The sequence below is a fragment of the Staurois parvus genome, unplaced genomic scaffold (genome assembly GCF_062004578.1).
Source record: "Staurois parvus isolate SC_StPar_1 unplaced genomic scaffold, SC_StPar_1.0 ptg000202l, whole genome shotgun sequence".
NCBI classification, from domain to species: Eukaryota; Metazoa; Chordata; class Amphibia; order Anura; family Ranidae; genus Staurois; species Staurois parvus.
Window position 1 is genome coordinate 1,818,510 of NW_028317998.1, and position 17,356 is coordinate 1,835,865.

General features: G+C 39.9%; 1 protein-coding gene across 1 annotated transcript in view; it reads right to left on the reverse strand.

The window, feature by feature from the left end:
* TMEM164 (transmembrane protein 164) overlaps positions 1–17,356 on the reverse strand; it is a 74,948-nt gene that overhangs the window by 17,245 nt on the left and 40,347 nt on the right. Inside the window, exons 2-3 of the mRNA XM_089678270.1 lie at positions 4,777–4,826; positions 4,047–4,113 (exon numbers count right to left, since the gene is read on the reverse strand). Of these exons, the coding sequence (XP_089534396.1) occupies positions 4,047–4,113; positions 4,777–4,826 (117 nt within the window). The remainder of the gene's footprint in view (positions 1–4,046; positions 4,114–4,776; positions 4,827–17,356) is intronic.

A 17,356-nucleotide genomic window follows, 5' to 3' on the forward strand; every position in this document is an offset into this window, starting at 1 on the left:
TTGGAGATATTTCTACTCGCTTCCTGTTCTGTTTCTAAAAGCAGTGTTAGCTGCATTATTCATAGCATGGTGGTCAATAACGGCTTCTGTGAGGCACACAAGGATTGTGTATTACTAGAAGGTTGGCCATACACATACAGCCTTTTTTCCTATCAGATCCCTCCATCCATGCTTTACAGAGTGGATGGATGAATCTCACTGCGGCTTTTGTATTCAACAGCCTCAACTATCTGCCTGGCTCCTTCAAATTTTTCAAATGAGGGATATGAAGCAGGAGAGGGCCAACAAAAGCACCCACTTATTTAACTTCGTAATTTCATCATGAACCCAACAATATTTGCTCCATGTATGGCCAAATTTAAGGTCTGTGGATGTACAGTTGTGTTCAAAATAATAGCAGTGTGTTGAAAAAAGTGAATAAAGCTCAAAATCCTTCTAATAGCTTTTATTTCCATACACACAAATGCATTGGGAACACTACACATTCTATTCCAAATCAAAACATGAAGAAAAATATATCAAATTTGTGTTGTTTCTCTAAAAAAAATTGGTGAATATTAGACTGTTCAAAAAAATAGCAGTGTTTGTATTCTTCTTTACAAACTCAAACATTCACTATATAAACTGAAAAATGTTTGGAGATTTTGCTTTCCTTTGAATCACTTAATTAATATTTAGTTGTATAAGCACTGTTTCTGAGAACTGCTGTACATCTGTGTTGCATGGAGTCAACCAACTTCTGGCACCTGTGAACAGGTATTCCAGCCCAGGATGATTGGACTACATTCCACAGTTCTTCTCTATTTCTTGGTTTTGCCTCAGAAACTGCATTTTTGATGTCACCCCACAAGTTTTCTATTGGATTAAGATCCGGGGATTGGGCTGGCCACTCCATAACGTCAATCTTGTTGGTCTGGAACCAAGATGTTGCACGTTTACTGGGGTGTTTGGGGTCGTCGTCTTGTTGAAACACCCATTTCAAGGGCATTTCCTCTTCAGCATAACCTCTTCAAGTATTCTGATGTATTCAAACTGATCCATGATCCCTGGTATGCGATAGACCCAACACTGTAGTATGAGAAACATCCCCATATCATGATGCTTGCGCAGCCATGCTTCACTGTCTTCACAGTGTTCTTTGGCTTGAATTCAGTGTTTGGGGGTCGTCTGACAAACTGTCTCTGGCCACTAGAACAATCTTACTTTCATCAGTCCACAAAATGTTGCGCCATTTCTCTTTAGGCCAGTCATTGTGCTCTTTGGCAAATTGTAACCTCTTCAGCACGTCTTTTTTTCAACAGTGGGACTTTGCGGGGCCTTCCTGCAGATAGCTTGGCTTCACTTAGGTGTCTTCAAATTGTAACAGTACTCACAGGTAACTTTAGACCTTCTTTGATCTTCCTGGAGCGGATTCTTGGCTGAGTCCTTGCCATTTTGGCTATTTTTCTATCCATTCGTATGGTAGTTTTTCACTTTCTTCCACGTCTTTCAGGTTTTGCTTGCCATTTTAAAGCATTTGCGATCATTTTAGCTGAGCAGCCTATCATTTTCTGCACTTCTTTATATGTTTTAACCTCTCCAATCAACTTTTTAATCAAGGTACGCTGTTCTTCTGAACAATGTCTGGAACAACCCATTTTCCTCAGAATTTCAGAGAGAAATGCACTGTAACCAGCATGTACAACATTTGCTGCCTTCATTCCTTAAATAAGGGCAATAATTGCCACCTGTTTTTCAAAGAATGAATGACCTCACTAAAAGAACTCCACACTGCTATTATTTTGAACATGCCCCTTTCAATTAGTGATTCAATTACACAGAATCAGCAGCATGCATGTCATGAATGTTGGGTCTGTTGGATTTCTTTTACACCTGGTAGTAAATTATTTGCCATGTAGAAATATCATTTCTACCAAAAACAGTGATTGATCAAGTTAGTGATGTCTGACTGCTATTATTTTGAACACAACTGTACCTTTGATAACTATAATGAGAACCTCTGATTTTGGATTGTGTAACTCTGTGTACTCATGTACACTGCACTGAAATAGAAACATAAAAACTAGTTTTATGTTCCAAGGAACTGGATAATTCCACTTTGCCACACAAATCACATATTGCAATTTATCTTATTTTACAACTGTATTATTTTTCTTTAGAATGAAATTCTTAATTTAACAAAAAAATAAAAAAAAGAACACAAATAAAAGTATGTTTAGTCAGATCTATTGCCGAGCAAAGACCAATATACCACCTATTGCCCCAAAAAGATGCAATATGTAAGCTACAAAGATGGTAAATACATACAAACACTCAAAAAATACATTCTATTCCTATAAGCAAGAAGATGTGGTTAAATAATTTCTATATTTATGTCAGCATATGCTAGTACAACTTCATAACTAAGCATTCAAATTACAAGGTTTGCCTATGAACAAATCAACTGCACAATTACTAGTCAGCCTTTAAAGGAATGAAGGAAAAGTAATAGGAACCCATACTAGTAAATTATTTACCAATTCTCAAGCATGTGCTCTAGCCCAATGGATAAATGAAAGTATGTAACTCCAACAATTTACAGTACATTTGTATTTCTTAAAGCAGAACATTTGCATTGACCACGCAGCTCAAAGCAACAGGTTCATGTAACTGGTGCCTCCCCTTTGCTCTAAGCCATTCCATGAGCCCAAGAAAGGGAAGACGTCCTATGTAAACATCAAATGGCTCCAACTTGGAATTTACAGTCCCCTCTAAAGCTTATAACCAACTCCCCCACAACTTAACCAAAAAACCATGTTGACTGAGCGCATGAATGCACTCCTTTTCCACTTAAAACAAGACCTCCAAAAATCACTACCATTCTTATTTATACACACCCTGCTGGATGACCTCCAGATTGCCTATGGCATCCTCCAGGAAGGTTTACAATGAACATTAATCTCAACACCCGCATAGATCCAAGTAGGTCTCCCTCTTGGCACAGGGGACCCTCGCATCTCTCCACAGCACCTCCTTCTATATGTTCCCCTCACTGAAGCAATGAAAAAGAAACCATCTAAAACGCTCTGTATAACTTTATTAAACTTAGCAAAAGAAACATCCTCACAAAAGTTAAAAACATCAGCGCTTTATTAGTTAAAATTAATTCAAATTAATCCAAGTGCTCTCTTTCTAGAGCGCGGAACAGCAAAACAGCATCTCCCGGGCTTCCAACAGCTTGCCTGAGCAGACTGTGTAAATGTGATGACATCAGACCTAGGCTCCACGTTACGTTCCCAAACAGACTTTGTCAACAGGTTGAACCTCTGATTAAATCCGTTCAAGGTTGTCCTACTGAACCTCTTGGTTTCAATACTTTGTCAATTACCTAGGTCAAGTATGCAGATCAGGACCCCAACTTCACACTTCATTAGCTTCAGACCTGTACTTGGTCAGCAGTAGAAAGCGTTGAAGCCAGAGAGAGCAATGCAACAAGCATCGTGAAAAGAAAAACACTTCTCTGAAGCAGAGAGCCAAATTGGAGTCTGGTGCTCCCCAGTGGAATGGGAGAGCCTGAGAAAGGTGCAGGAGGAGGGGGCCCCTGTAAAAGTAATTGGGTGGCTGTAAAGCCACTCGGATGACTTTTACATAAAAGAGAATCACCGGGTGTACAAATCAGATGGCTTCATCAGGAATGGTTACATTAGGATTATAGCTGCAAGATGTAGAGCAGTACATGGTCACTTCTCCTAATCAAAATCCATCACTTTCAGTGAGAGCTGCCTAAGAACCTGATCATGCAATGGTCACCACTAACAAACTGATGTCAGTACATTAGGACTGTATCTCTTACTGTTCTCTATCCAAGAATAAGGCCTGCATTAAACTCTGGAAGATTCAAAAAAAGAGAGGAAGCAGACTGATGTACCTTAATATTATCAGCACAAGAACCCAAACCCTCCCAACCTGTCCTAAAACACTTGACTGCGGTTTGTCTGAAGAAAAATCAATAGCTATTCCCTTTAGAAAAAAAACAAATAAGCCAGTAATAATCGCAATTTACGTACCATTCGTGTATTCAGCACTGGAAATAACAATGCAAGAAGCGCGCCATTCAACATATGCATTTGCAACCTAAAAAAAAGAAGTGACATTTTACAGTAAAATCTGTACTTTGGAAAATGTAATTTTTTCAGAATCATTTGAATAGAAAGCTTGGCTATTAAACGAAGATATAAAGTTGAAACGAGCATGTACTAGGCCTAGAACTTCTCATTTCATGTTCTTCACTCAATGCAGGCTACCAATGTTAAAATCTCATTCTGTATATGCTACAGTAAGTGTCTGGATGTCATGTTGCATCACTTAAAGTCGATAACCCTTAACAAGCATGCAGATAAGAACTTTACTTTGAGTCAATGATGCAGAACAACCATACATATCATAAAACTGAATGTATGATAGCTGAAAGCCAGAGGATCAGCATAACAACCAAGCAACTGGTAATTTCAGATTCAAATGGCAGCTTCTGCATTGCTCTTAGAAAAGTTTATTGTAAACTAGGTCTAAAATAAAATCAGAAGTCCAGCATAGACAGTATATAGCATACACGAGTAGGAAGGTAGGGATGGGGTTCTGAAATAGTACAGTGTAGCACTGTATTAAAATGCCCCCAGATAATCACATCAACAATCTTTGAACACTATTGTCTTTATGAAATCTGCCTCTGTAATAAAACCTTTAGCAATACCGTTTGTAAATGATGAATTATCGTCCCCTAATTTCATAATTACTCACCTGAATACTACTGTGGCAACTTTACATGGTGGACAGGCCAGAAGAAATATCTACAACACAAAAGAAGGAAGTTAAACCAGTGGTTTGGAAAATATATCACTTTTATTCCTCAAATTTCTGTAACGTTGTTTCAGTGAACACAGTTAAAAAAAAGTTAAAGGTTTCAGAAGTGCCCATTATGTCAAAGTACCCCCCATTGCTGTCACAGTACCCTACGGCAACCAGCTGCAGCTCATAACTGGATTTCCATCAGTCTATGGTGGCCAGCTTTAGTTCTATAGATAGATGCTGGGGGATTGAATGGCTCACTGTCTGAGATTGCAGTGGAAAGCTCTCCCCATTGATATTTCTAGCTCCACCATCTCCCTCACTCATGTAATCTCACTTTACTTACTACAGCAACAGGTGTCCCATTCATCCCCTGTAATCTTCATAATAAAACACATAAAAACACTGGCGTAACCCTCTTTGCAATGACCACAGCAAGTAACTGTAAATGGGATCTCAGAAGCAGAGATTCTTCCATTATTGCCAAGAGATAAAAGAAGCTAGTGTGTGATTCAACTCATTAAGGAGTATCCAAAACTATTATAACAGTTTTACTTGGATTGACTCTTTACAATTTCCAAAAATTAACAGAAAGCTTCAATAGGCTGAAAAATAAGTCACATTTTTATCATTTACATGTATTGGGATTTTTTTTTTTTTTTTTAGCAAAGACGTAGTAGAATACATTTTGGCCTAATTTTATAACATTTTATTTTTAATTTTTTTACTGGACAAGTTTAATAGCAAAAAGTTAAAAATAGTTTTCTTCTCAAAATTGTCACTTTTTTTTTTATAGCGCAAACATTTTTAAAAATGGTACAGATATAAAAAGGTGGGTAAGTGAGCGCAAACAGATCAGGTGAGCAGCTAACATACAGGGTAAACCTCAAAACCTTGGAATAAAACTTATAAATGGGGTATGTAGCGCTAGAGAACAGATGACAAGCACAGGGACTGTTGCAATATGAAGTAATCACATAGAAGTTCATATAATAACTCATATATATCAGTCAGAAGCAAAACAGAGATGATCCAATGCTGCTCCAGATCACATTCGGTGAGATATAGGAAGATAGTGAGGTTGTGCGCTTACCACAAGTACACACAATATGAGCATTGTATGCAATTCAACAGCAACCGGGCATCATGGTCTGGTCAATAGCCTGGGCACCCTCTGGTCATATCCGAACATCCAGGACACAGGTACACCGCTAACCAAGCTCCCTCTGGCTTTCCAATCCAAAACGTCACCTTACATAAGCTCATTAAAAAAACAAGCCGGGAGGCAAGAAAGCGCTTATAGTGAAGTACGTTTATTAAAAACACAAGATGTAAGCAGAACGACCAGAACTTACATCGACAAACTATACATCCAGGCCCAAATGGTTAGGCTCCCTGGTGGTTAGTGGTTAATACAACATGCACTGCATACAGATCCAGGTCCAATAAATGAAACCCTGGTGGCTAGTGGTATCATAAGTACATAGTCATATAATGTAAGGGTAATGCAGATATACTCATCCAGGTCTGGTAAGGCAGTTCCCTGGTGGCTAGTGGATCCTCAATAGCAAAGGCGTCAGTAGGGTGGATCCCCTAACATGTTTCGAGCTACAGCTCGTTTTCAAAGCCCTTTGAAAACGAGCTGTAGCTCGAAACATGTTAGGGGATCCACCCTACTGACGCCTTTGCTATTGAGGATCCACTAGCCACCAGGGAACTGCCTTACCAGACCTGGATGAGTATATCTGCATTACCCTTACATTATATGACTATGTACTTATGATACCACTAGCCACCAGGGTTTCATTTATTGGACCTGGATCTGTATGCAGTGCATGTTGTATTAACCACTAACCACCAGGGAGCCTAACCATTTGGGCCTGGATGTATAGTTTGTCGATGTAAGTTCTGGTCGTTCTGCTTACATCTTGTGTTTTTAATAAACGTACTTCACTATAAGCGCTTTCTTGCCTCCCGGCTCGTTTTTTTAATGAGCTTATGTAAGGTGACGTTTTGGATTGGAAAGCCAGAGGGAGCTTGGTTAGCGGTGTACCTGTGTCCTGGATGTTCGGATATGACCAGAGGGTGCCCAGGCTATTGACCAGACCATGATGCCCGGTTGCTGTTGAATTGCATACAATGCTCATATTGTGTGTACTTGTGGTAAGCGCACAACCTCACTATCTTCCTATATCTCACCGAATGTGATCTGGAGCAGCATTGGATTATCTCTGTTTTGCTTCTGACTGATATATATGAGTTATTATATGAACTTCTATGTGATTATTTCATATTGCAACAGTCCCTGTGCTTGTCATCTGTTCTCTAGCGCTACATACCCCATTTATAAATTTTTAAAAATGCATACGATCAAATAACACAAAAAGAAAGCTCCATTTGTTGGAAAAAAAAAAAAAAAGGACAAAATTTCATTTGGGTGCAGTGTTGCATGATAGTGCAATTGTAAGTTAAAGTAAAGCAGCGCTGTATCACGAAAAATGGCCTGGTCAGGAAGGGGGGTAAATCCTCTGTAGGGCAAGGGACTCCCTACCATTTCTCTCCATCATGTGGAAAGCAGTATTTATTGCTAGAAAATTACTTCGAACCCCCAAACATTTTTATATAATTATTACTACTACAGGTACTTATATAAAACTGTCAACTTATATATTGTACATTGACATCAGTCCCTAACCCTCAAGGGGCGTACAATCTAAAGTCCCTAACTTACATTCATACATACACATACTAGGGCCAGTTTAGACAGGATCCAAATAACCTACCTGCATGCCTTTGGAGTGTGGGAGGAAACTGGGAGTACCCAGAGGAAACCCATGCAGGCACAAATTCCTGGCAGGTGGTACCGTGGTTGGGATTCGAACCAATGACCTAGTACTACCAGGCGGAAGTGCCAGCCATTTAGCCACTGTGCTGCCCAGATATATATATTTTATTTATTTTTTTGCACGGGCCCTAGAGAATAAAATGGTGGGCGTTGCAATTTTTTATGTCACACAGTATTTGCACAGTGGTTTTTCAAACGCAATTTAAAAAAAAAATTAATGAATTTTATTTCAAAACACTATATAATACCTACTTTTTCGCTAAAATATAAATTATGAGATAAAAAAGATGTTATGCTAAGTAAATAGATACCCAACATGTCATGCTTTAAAATTGCATACGTCTGTGGAATGTTGCTAAGCTACAGTACCTAAAAATCTCCATAGGTGACGCTTTAAAAGCTTTCACAGGTTACCAGAGTTACACAGTAGGTCTGGAACTAAAATTATTGCTTTCATTCTGATGTTCGTGGGGATACCTCACAAGTGTGGTGCGATCACAGTTTACATATGCATGTGGGAAAGCATGGGGGGGGGGGCCCTAATTTTTTTTTATTTGAAACTTTTTTTTTCACACTGTCTTTAATTTTTAGCTACTTTAATGAATATCCCTTGTGACTGCATGGGCTATGACAGATCCTCTTTAAAGGAGAGATCTGGGGTCTGTTAGACGCCAAATATCTCCTCCAGCCTCAAATTCAGGCGATCAGACACAGATTAGTCTGTTTGGCTGCTTACATGGCCACTAACAGCCAGGCCGAACCAGGAAGTGACTAAATCCACGGCACTTCCAGTTTCCGGGGTCAAAGAGAGGGAGGAACACCATCAGTTCCTCTCTCTCTGTGTAGTACCGCTGTCGCTGGCATTCACAGCAATCCCAGGCTCCGCAATCAGACAGGAGAGCCCAGGAAAAGCGGCGGTGGGAGGGGGAAGGGCAGCTCAAATCACTTCTGCGGAAGAGGGAATCACCGGCTGCAAATTTTGATACTGTCATAATGTCCTACAGGCGGGAAGTGGTGAAGCTATGGCTGATCCCCATTCAAAGATCTCATGGTGTTAGCATCATTGAATACATTGTTCTTCAGATTTATGCTGTTGGAAATACTTTGTAAGTTGTTTTAAAAAACTTTGATTTAAATGTCTGAGTTATTTTATTGGTTAATTAACCAAACGGATTATGAAAGTGAGATAGGAAGGGCAGTGTGGACTGAGCATGTCAGTTATTGAGGTGAAAGCAAAAGTAGTCTATGGAAGGCAGATGACATTTTGTATTTTAGTGCTCTCATAATCCCATCTTGGTCATACTGGGAAGGAAAATGTGGCCTTAAAGTAAATGTGTAACCTCACCTGTAAAAACAACCTAATTAGTTTAAAGAGGAAATGCGAGGCAAAGCATTTGTGTATTTACACTATTGGTCAAAATTTTTAGAACATTTTCCAGTTTTTATTAAAATGTATGCAGTTTAATGTCACAATGTGTTCTGAAAATAAAGCATAGTTCAAATAAGCAACTGGACATAAAGAAATCATGGAATGGTTTTCTTCAACAAAATGTAATCTAAAATGTTTGACTCAAAGTAGCCACCTTTTGCAGATAAAACAGCCGAACATATTCTTGACATTATTTCTACAAGGGAAATCAAATATTGTCCAAAAAGGTTCTTCCCTCACTGTTGTGGAAGTTCCCATAAATGTTTTCCACTTGCAGGTTGCTTTCCTTTCACCCTTCTGTCCAGTTCATCCCAAATCAGCTTGATAGGGTTTAGGTCTGGAGTCTATGCTGGCCATTCCATGATTTAAACCCACTGTCTTGTTCTTTTCTTCTAAAGTAGTTCTAACACAGCCTGGAGGTATGTTTTGGGTAATTATCTTGCTGCAGGATGAACCCCAGTATCCAACAAAAGAGCCCCAGACCATCATGCTTTCTTCTCCATACAGCTGGTGACACACACACACACGGACCTTCCTTTCACCTACTCGACAGTGTACAAATACCCTGCATGAGGAACCAAAAGCCCAAAATTTTGATTCATTGGTGCATAGGACATTCTACCAGTCTTCAGTTATCCACTTGCGGTGCAAGCCTTTGCCATCTTAGTAGGGGCTCTCTTACAGCCACTTGACCTGTCAAACCGGCAACACAAAATCTTCTCTTCAAGGTTGACTCTCAGAATCTTGACTTCTGATTCTGTTGTGGGTTTGAGTCTGCCAGACCTCCTCCTAATCAGCCTTTACTCCAGTTTCCAAGTGCCTTTTGACAGTGTAGGAAACTGTACTCATTGACACCCTAGCTTTCTCTGCAACTTCTCTAAAGGAAATACCTACACTTTTAAGGGTTACAATGATCTGTCTTCCTTTGTTAATTCCATTCTTCATGTCTTCGAAATGATTTTTTGGCTAGTGCATAGTTAGCATAAAACTCTACTTTATGCAATGTTATTTCTGCAAAAAATCTCTCTCTCTCTCCCTCCCCCTTTCTCTCCCTCTCTCTATACACACACACACAGACACACACACACACACACACACACACATATAAATTTGGTGTTATCGCTCTCGCTCTCTCATACTGGTCACTGGAAGTTCAACATGGCACCTCATGACAAAGAACTCTCTGAGAATCTGAAAAAAAGAATTGTTGCTCTACATAAAGATGGCCTAGGGTTAGGTCAGGGTGTCATATCCAGAGGTTGTCTTTAGGAAATAGACGTATGAGTGCTGCCAGCATTGCTGCAGAGGTTGAAGGGGTGAGGGGTCAGCCAAACTGGTCTGCATGGCTGTCATCCCAGAAGGAAGCCTCTTTTAAAGATGATGCACAAAAAAGACTGCAAACCATTTGATAAAGACAAGTAGACTAAGGACATGGATTACTGGAACCATGTCCTGTGGCCTGATGAAACCAAGAAAAATGTATTTGGTTCAGATGGTGTCAAGCGTGTGTGGTGGCAGCCAGGTGAGGAGTACAAAGACAAGTGTGTCTTGCCTACAGTCAAGCATGGTGGTGGGAGTATCATGGTCTGGGGCTGCATGAGTGCTCCCGGCACTGGGGATCTACAGTTAATTGAGGGAAGCGTGAATGCCAACATGTACTGTGACATACTGAAGCAGAGCATGAACCCCTCCCTTTGGAGACTGGGCCGTAGGGCATTATCCAACATGATAACAACCCCAAACATACCTCCAAAGATGACCACTGGCTGCTAAAGAAGCTGAGGATAAAGGACATGGACTGGCCAAGCATGTCTCCAGACCTAACCCTATTGAGCATCTGTGGGGCATCCTCAAACAGAAGGCGGAGGAGCAAAAGGTCTCTAACATCCACCAGCTCTGTGATGTCATCATGGAGGCATGGAAGATGACTCCAGTGGTAACCTGTGAAGCTCTGGTGAACTCCATGCCCAAGAGGGTTAAAGCGGTGCTGGAAAATAATGGTGGCCACCCAAAATATTGACACTTTGGGCCCAATTTGGACATTTTCACTTAGGGGTGTACTCACTTTTGTTGCCAGTGGTTTAGACATGAATGGCTGTGTGTTGAGTTATTTTGAGGGACAGGAAATTTACATGTTATACAAGCTGTACACTCACTACTTTACATTGTAGCAAAGTGTCATTTCTTCAGTGTTGTCACATGAAAAGAATAAAATATTTACAAAAATGTGAGGAGTGTACTCACTTCTGTGAGATACTGTATATAATAATACTGTAGTAGGTATTTATATGCAATGCAGTATGAAAAGAAAAGCAAAACCGGTTTGCACAAAAATGCAAGGAATTCCCATCTGCATTTTATCCTAGACAAGGCCATTAAGTATAAAAATGATTAATACAAATTGCGCCCTATGAAACCAGACCACTGACAGCAGCAAATGTTACGCATTTAACTGGTAATTTTTGAGTTGAGGAGAGGGAGAAGGAGAAGAATGAAGACCTCCTACTACTGTCACCAACAGAGAAAGTCTGGAAGTGCTGGAGAAATACAGTGCCACATGGGCACTACCTATCAACTCAATGAAAACAAAAATCATGGTGTTCCAAAAGGAAAACAAAAACAGCCCTTCCTTTACATTAAAAAAAACTACACTCTTGATCCCACCATTTTTTCATTTATAATGCAAAAAAATAAAAAACCCCGTGGTGATCAAATACCACCAAAAAACAGCTATATTTGTGTAAAAAAAAAACTAAATAAGTTTTATTTATGTACAGTGTTGCATGACCGCGCATTTGTCAGTTAATGTAGAACAGCGCTGTATAGCATAAAATGACCTTGTCATGAAGGGGGGTAAATCTTCCAGAGGCCAAGTGGCTAAGACTGTTGTGGTGTGTTAAGGCTGTGTTTTATTTTTAAAATGGTTTGGCAATGTATATTTTAATAGGCATGAATTATTGTGACATGGTGCATTGTGGTGCGCCAATAATATAAATGAATGGCATTGCAGTTCCATGCACTAGAACAAAATGCATATATCTGAATGGGCCCTAAGTCCTCATGCACACTAGACATTTTTACAGCTGCTGTTTTTGGCTTTTGACGGTTTTTTTCTACAGCCAATAAACTCCCCAGCATGTATCCTGTGTCCGTGCACATAGACTGTAATCAATGTTTTTTGGCAGGGACGTTTTTTGGCTGGAAAAAAAAACCCCAGGACTAGTGGGTTTCTAGAGGAGTTTTTTTAGCTGCCAAAAATGCTCTAACACTGAAAAACGCCGCAAATCGGTGTTTTTGGACTTTTTTTGACCGAAAATAATTTTTTGGGGGGTAAAAAAAATAAACGCTAAAAACCGCAAACGCGGAAAAATTCCACAAAATGCGGCAAAACGCTAATGCAAAAACACTACAAAACTCACGTTTTTAAATGTGATTTTACACTGCTAACGTTACCAGCGTTATCAAAACTCCCGGTGTGCATGGAGGCTAAAATTTTTTGTCTTGACATAGGCATAAGCCTTTCAGGGGGGAAAATAAACAAAACAACACAAGATGTATTACAAGCTCACTGCACACTGTTTTACTATGGAGGAATAGTAAATATGCAAGGCTCATTACAGATACTGTATACAGGATTTATTTGATATATTCAGTTACTAAAGTGTCACATACAGTATAACAGGAATCAGGGTGCTTCTGGGTTACCTGGAGATCTCTTCAGAATACAGATCAGAAAACCTGAATAAATTATCCGTCCAGTTGCCATAACAACGCTTCCTGTTGCTTTAATGCAGAATAAATCAACAAGTAATTCCTCTATCCATTTACAGGAGGCAAAGGAAATAATTACCCAGACAACGTACAGTAAATGTTATGCTGTGACAAGTGAGTCTGTTGGTGCTCAGACCTGATTTCACTGGTGTTGTGTGAATTGCCATTTAATCAGCTCAAATGTTACATACACAAGCCAAGTGTAGTCTGATTATACATTTATTTTTATCCATCTCAGGGGTGTGGAAATTTTTTTAAAAAACTACTCGTCAGGGACTAAATTGGTGTCCCAATCTACTTGTCGCTCATGACAATCTATTTCTCCAGAAAAAAAAAAAAAAAATACATATTAACCAAAACCGTATTTAAAACTGCTTTAAATCATTTTTGGGGCTTTTAAGAACAAAAGGGGATTTATGGCAACTTAAATGTTTAATATTTTTAACATTGCGCCATTTATCTCCTCACCTCCCTGCCTGTCTCCAGCACCGCACCCAGGGACTAGCAGGGAGGGGAGACACCTTGCAGTGCAATGTGTACCGATGCTTGTCAGGAAGGGGAGTGTCCGACGGCTTATGCTTTATGCCTTTCGCTGCCAGAGCCATTTTTTGCACACGTTTAAAAAAAATCATTTAAGGTCTGAAGATTAAACAAAACTCCAAAATATATATTTCCGGAAATCAGAGACCCTAGAGAATAAAATAGAGGTAGCTCCAATTTTTTATGTCACAAGATACTTAGTTACATAGTTAGTCTGGCTGAAAAAAAAAAAAAGACTAAAGTCCAACCAGTTCCACAATAAAAAAAAAAAAAAAAAAAAAAAAAAAAAAAGGGAGGTTATAATCCTATACCCACAGTTGATCCAGAGGAAGGCAAAAAACCCAGCAAAGCATGACCCAATTTGCTTCTGCAGGGAAAAAAAAAATCCTTCCTGATCCCCCAAGAGGCAATCGGATATTCCCCGAAACAAATTTACCTATGAATGTTAGTATCCGGTTATATTCTGTGTATCAAAGAAAGAATCCAGGCCTTTTTAAAAGCAATCTACTGAGCTGGGCAGCACCAACTCTTGAGGGAGTCTATTCCACATTTTCACAGCTCTTACTGTGAAGAAACCTTTCCGTGTTTGGAGAGTACATTTCTTTTCCTCCAGATATAAAGAGTGCCCCCTTGTCCTCTGTGATGACCTCAGGGTGAAGAACTCTACACCGGGTTAACTATATGAACCACTGATGTATTTATACATGTTGATCATATCCCACCTTAATCTCCTCTTCTCAAGAGAATAAATTCAGTTCCCCTAATCTTTCCTCATAGCTGAGCTCTTCCATGTCTCTTATCAGTTTGGTTGCCCTTCTCTGATATAACAAAAATTTCAGTAAAAAATACAAAAATTTATTTTTAGGGCACAAAAACCAATAAATTATCCATTTTTTTGTAAAATATAAAAGTTAAGTTTGCATCGAGTAAATAGCTATCCAACAAGTCAAACCTTAAATTTGTGTGTGCTCGTGAAATGGAAACAAACTTTAGTACCCTATATTTTCTATAGGTGATGCTTTCAAAAGCCCCTTATAGGTCATCAGTTGAGCACTAGGGAGGAGGCCTGGTGCTTGAATTATTGCTCTCATTCTGGCGTGTGCGGCGATATGTATGTTTTCATGCGTAGGCGCCCCAGCGTGTGCTTTTACATTTGTACGTACGAACATATGTGGGGGGGGGGGGATTATATGCTTGGGTGTAACTTTACATTTTATAAAAATAAAATTGTTTTTAAATTAACTTTTTTTTTTAATCACACAGGGGACAAAAGTCCCTTATGTGATAATTTTTTGGTGACAAGTGCTCAGGGACGGAGGCTGACAACATAGTAGGCTGTGTGGAAGCAATCAGGCGGTAATGCTTCCACCTGACAGGTGAGCCCTGCTGCTTTCCCGTAGCAGGGCTAAAGGTAAAAGAAAAAAAAAAAAAAAACCTGCCCGGGACATTTGAATTGAACATCCCTATATAATATATACATACACACATACACACTTCAACTCTACTGGTAAGGCCATCCACAAGGTTTAGGAGTGTGTCTATGGGAATGTTTGACCAATCCTCCAGAAGTGCATTTGTGAGGTCAGGCACTGATGTCGGTCGAGAAGGCCTGGCTCACAGTCTCCAATTCATCCTAAAGGTGTTCTCTCCGGTTGATGTCAGGACTCTGTGCAGGCCTGTGAAGTTCCTCCACCCCAAACTTGCTCATCCATGTCTTTATGGACCTTGCTTTGTGCACTGATGTGCAGTCATGTTGGAACAGGAAGGTACCATCCCCAAACTGTTCCCACAAAGTTGAGAGCATGAAATTGTCCAAAATGTCTTGGTATGCTGACACCTTAAGAGTTCCCTTCACTAGAACTAAGGGGCCAAGCCCAACCCTTGAAAAACAACCCCACACCATAATCCCCCCTCCACCAAACTTTACACTTGGCACAATGCAGTCAGGCAACCACCAAACCCAGACACGTCCATTGGATTGCCAGACAGAGAAGCGTGATTCGTTACTCCAGGGAACACATCTCCACAGCTCTAGAGTCCAGTGGCGGCGTGCTTTACACCACTGCATCCGAAGCTTTGCATTGCACTTGGTGACGCAAGACTTGGATGCAGCTTCTCAGCCAAGGAAATACATTTTTTTAAGCGCTCTATGCACTGTTGTGCTAGTCTGAAGGTCACACGAAGTTTGGAAGTCTTTAGCTATTGACTCTGACGGTGACTTCTGTGCGCTGACCCCGCTCTGTCATTTTACGAGGCCTACCACTTCATGGCAAAGTTGCAGTTCCCAGTTGCTTCCACTTTGTTATAGTATCATGAATAGTTGACCGTAAAACATTTATTAGCAAGGAAGTTTCTTATTGCACAGGTGGCAACCCATCACGGTACCATGCTTGAATTCACTGAGCTCCTGAGAGCGACCCATTCTTTCACAAATGTTTGTAGAAGCAGTCTGCATGTCTTGGTGCTTGATATTATACACCTGTGACCATGGAGGTGATTGGAACTCCTGAGTCCAATGATTCAGCGATGAGAGAAAGACACATATACAGAAGAGTGCAGCAGATGAAAAATCAGGGTGCCGAACTTGATAGCTTGTGCAAAGATCAGGATGAGAACGTTGGCCAGTTAAACAACTATACACTATTATTTTTTCTTACACTGATCCATCGGTCAGTACAGAACTGTTAAAGCAGTAATGTGTTAAGCGCTGATGTTCACTATAGTTACACATATTTTGGCAAATAGTCTATACTTCTAGACTGCACCATATAAAAAACAATGAAAGGTGTGTGAATCGAATCCTAACGTAGATTGTTGGCTGGTGGGCTAAAATAGTCTGATAAAGAATTCCAGGAGTAAAATGCAATATGAACAAAAAGGTCTTCTGCTTCATCACTTAACCACTTTCCCTCCAGAGGATTTACCCCCCTTCCTGACCAGGCCATTTTTTGTGATACGGCGCTACTTTAACTGACAATTGCATGGTCATGCAGCACTGTACATAAATTAAATGTATGTAATTTTTTCCCCACAAATAGAGCTTTCTTACGGTGGACTTTGATCACCTCGTTTTTTATTTTTTGAGCTATGAACAAAAAAAGACCGACGATTTTGAAAAAAAAAAAAAAAAACACAAACACATACACATACACACACACACATATATATTGTATTTTTGTTTTTTTTTTTTGCTTTAAAAAGTATCCAATAAAAAAAAAATCTAATTTCTTCATAAATTTAGGCCAAAATGTATTCTGCTACGTCTTTGCTAAAAAAAAAAAAAAAAAAAAAATCCCAGTAACTGTATATGGATTGGTTAATGTGAAAGGTATAGCTTCTACAAATGGCGGTATATATACTGGAATTTTTTCTTTTTATACTAGTACTGGCAGCGATCAGCGACTTATAGCAGGACTGCAAGACTGTGGCAAGCATTCTGAAACTGGGTGGGAACTGACTGCCAGTGACATCCCCAGTGACACTAATACAGTGCTCAGTGATCACTGGCCAGTGATCACTGGCCAGTTAAAGTCTGGGGCAATCGAAGGGTTAACTGCTTGCTGTGTGTATTTTACATTGTGTGCCGTTTTACCTTGGAAACAAGCTGCTTTGTATCTCTGCTGTGCAGAGAGATACAAAGCAGCATATCCATGCTGAGAGCAGAGAGACCTGTGTTGTTTACACACAGGTCTCTCCACTATCAGCTTTGCTGACAATCACCGAGGCCAGGACCCGGTGATTGACATCTCCAGCCGCCAAATAGCTCCCTACCCGGAAATGCAAACCGCGTTTATATACACACGCGTGATTTTGCACTGCCGTGCCGCCCTGTAGCAGTACTTCTGCTATAGGGCGGATGGCAAGTGGTCAAAATGTAAGTCTAAACTTTTTTTCTAGTGCTGTAAGGATGTGGAAGGGTGAGGATTTTTAAGAATAAAGTTTAATAC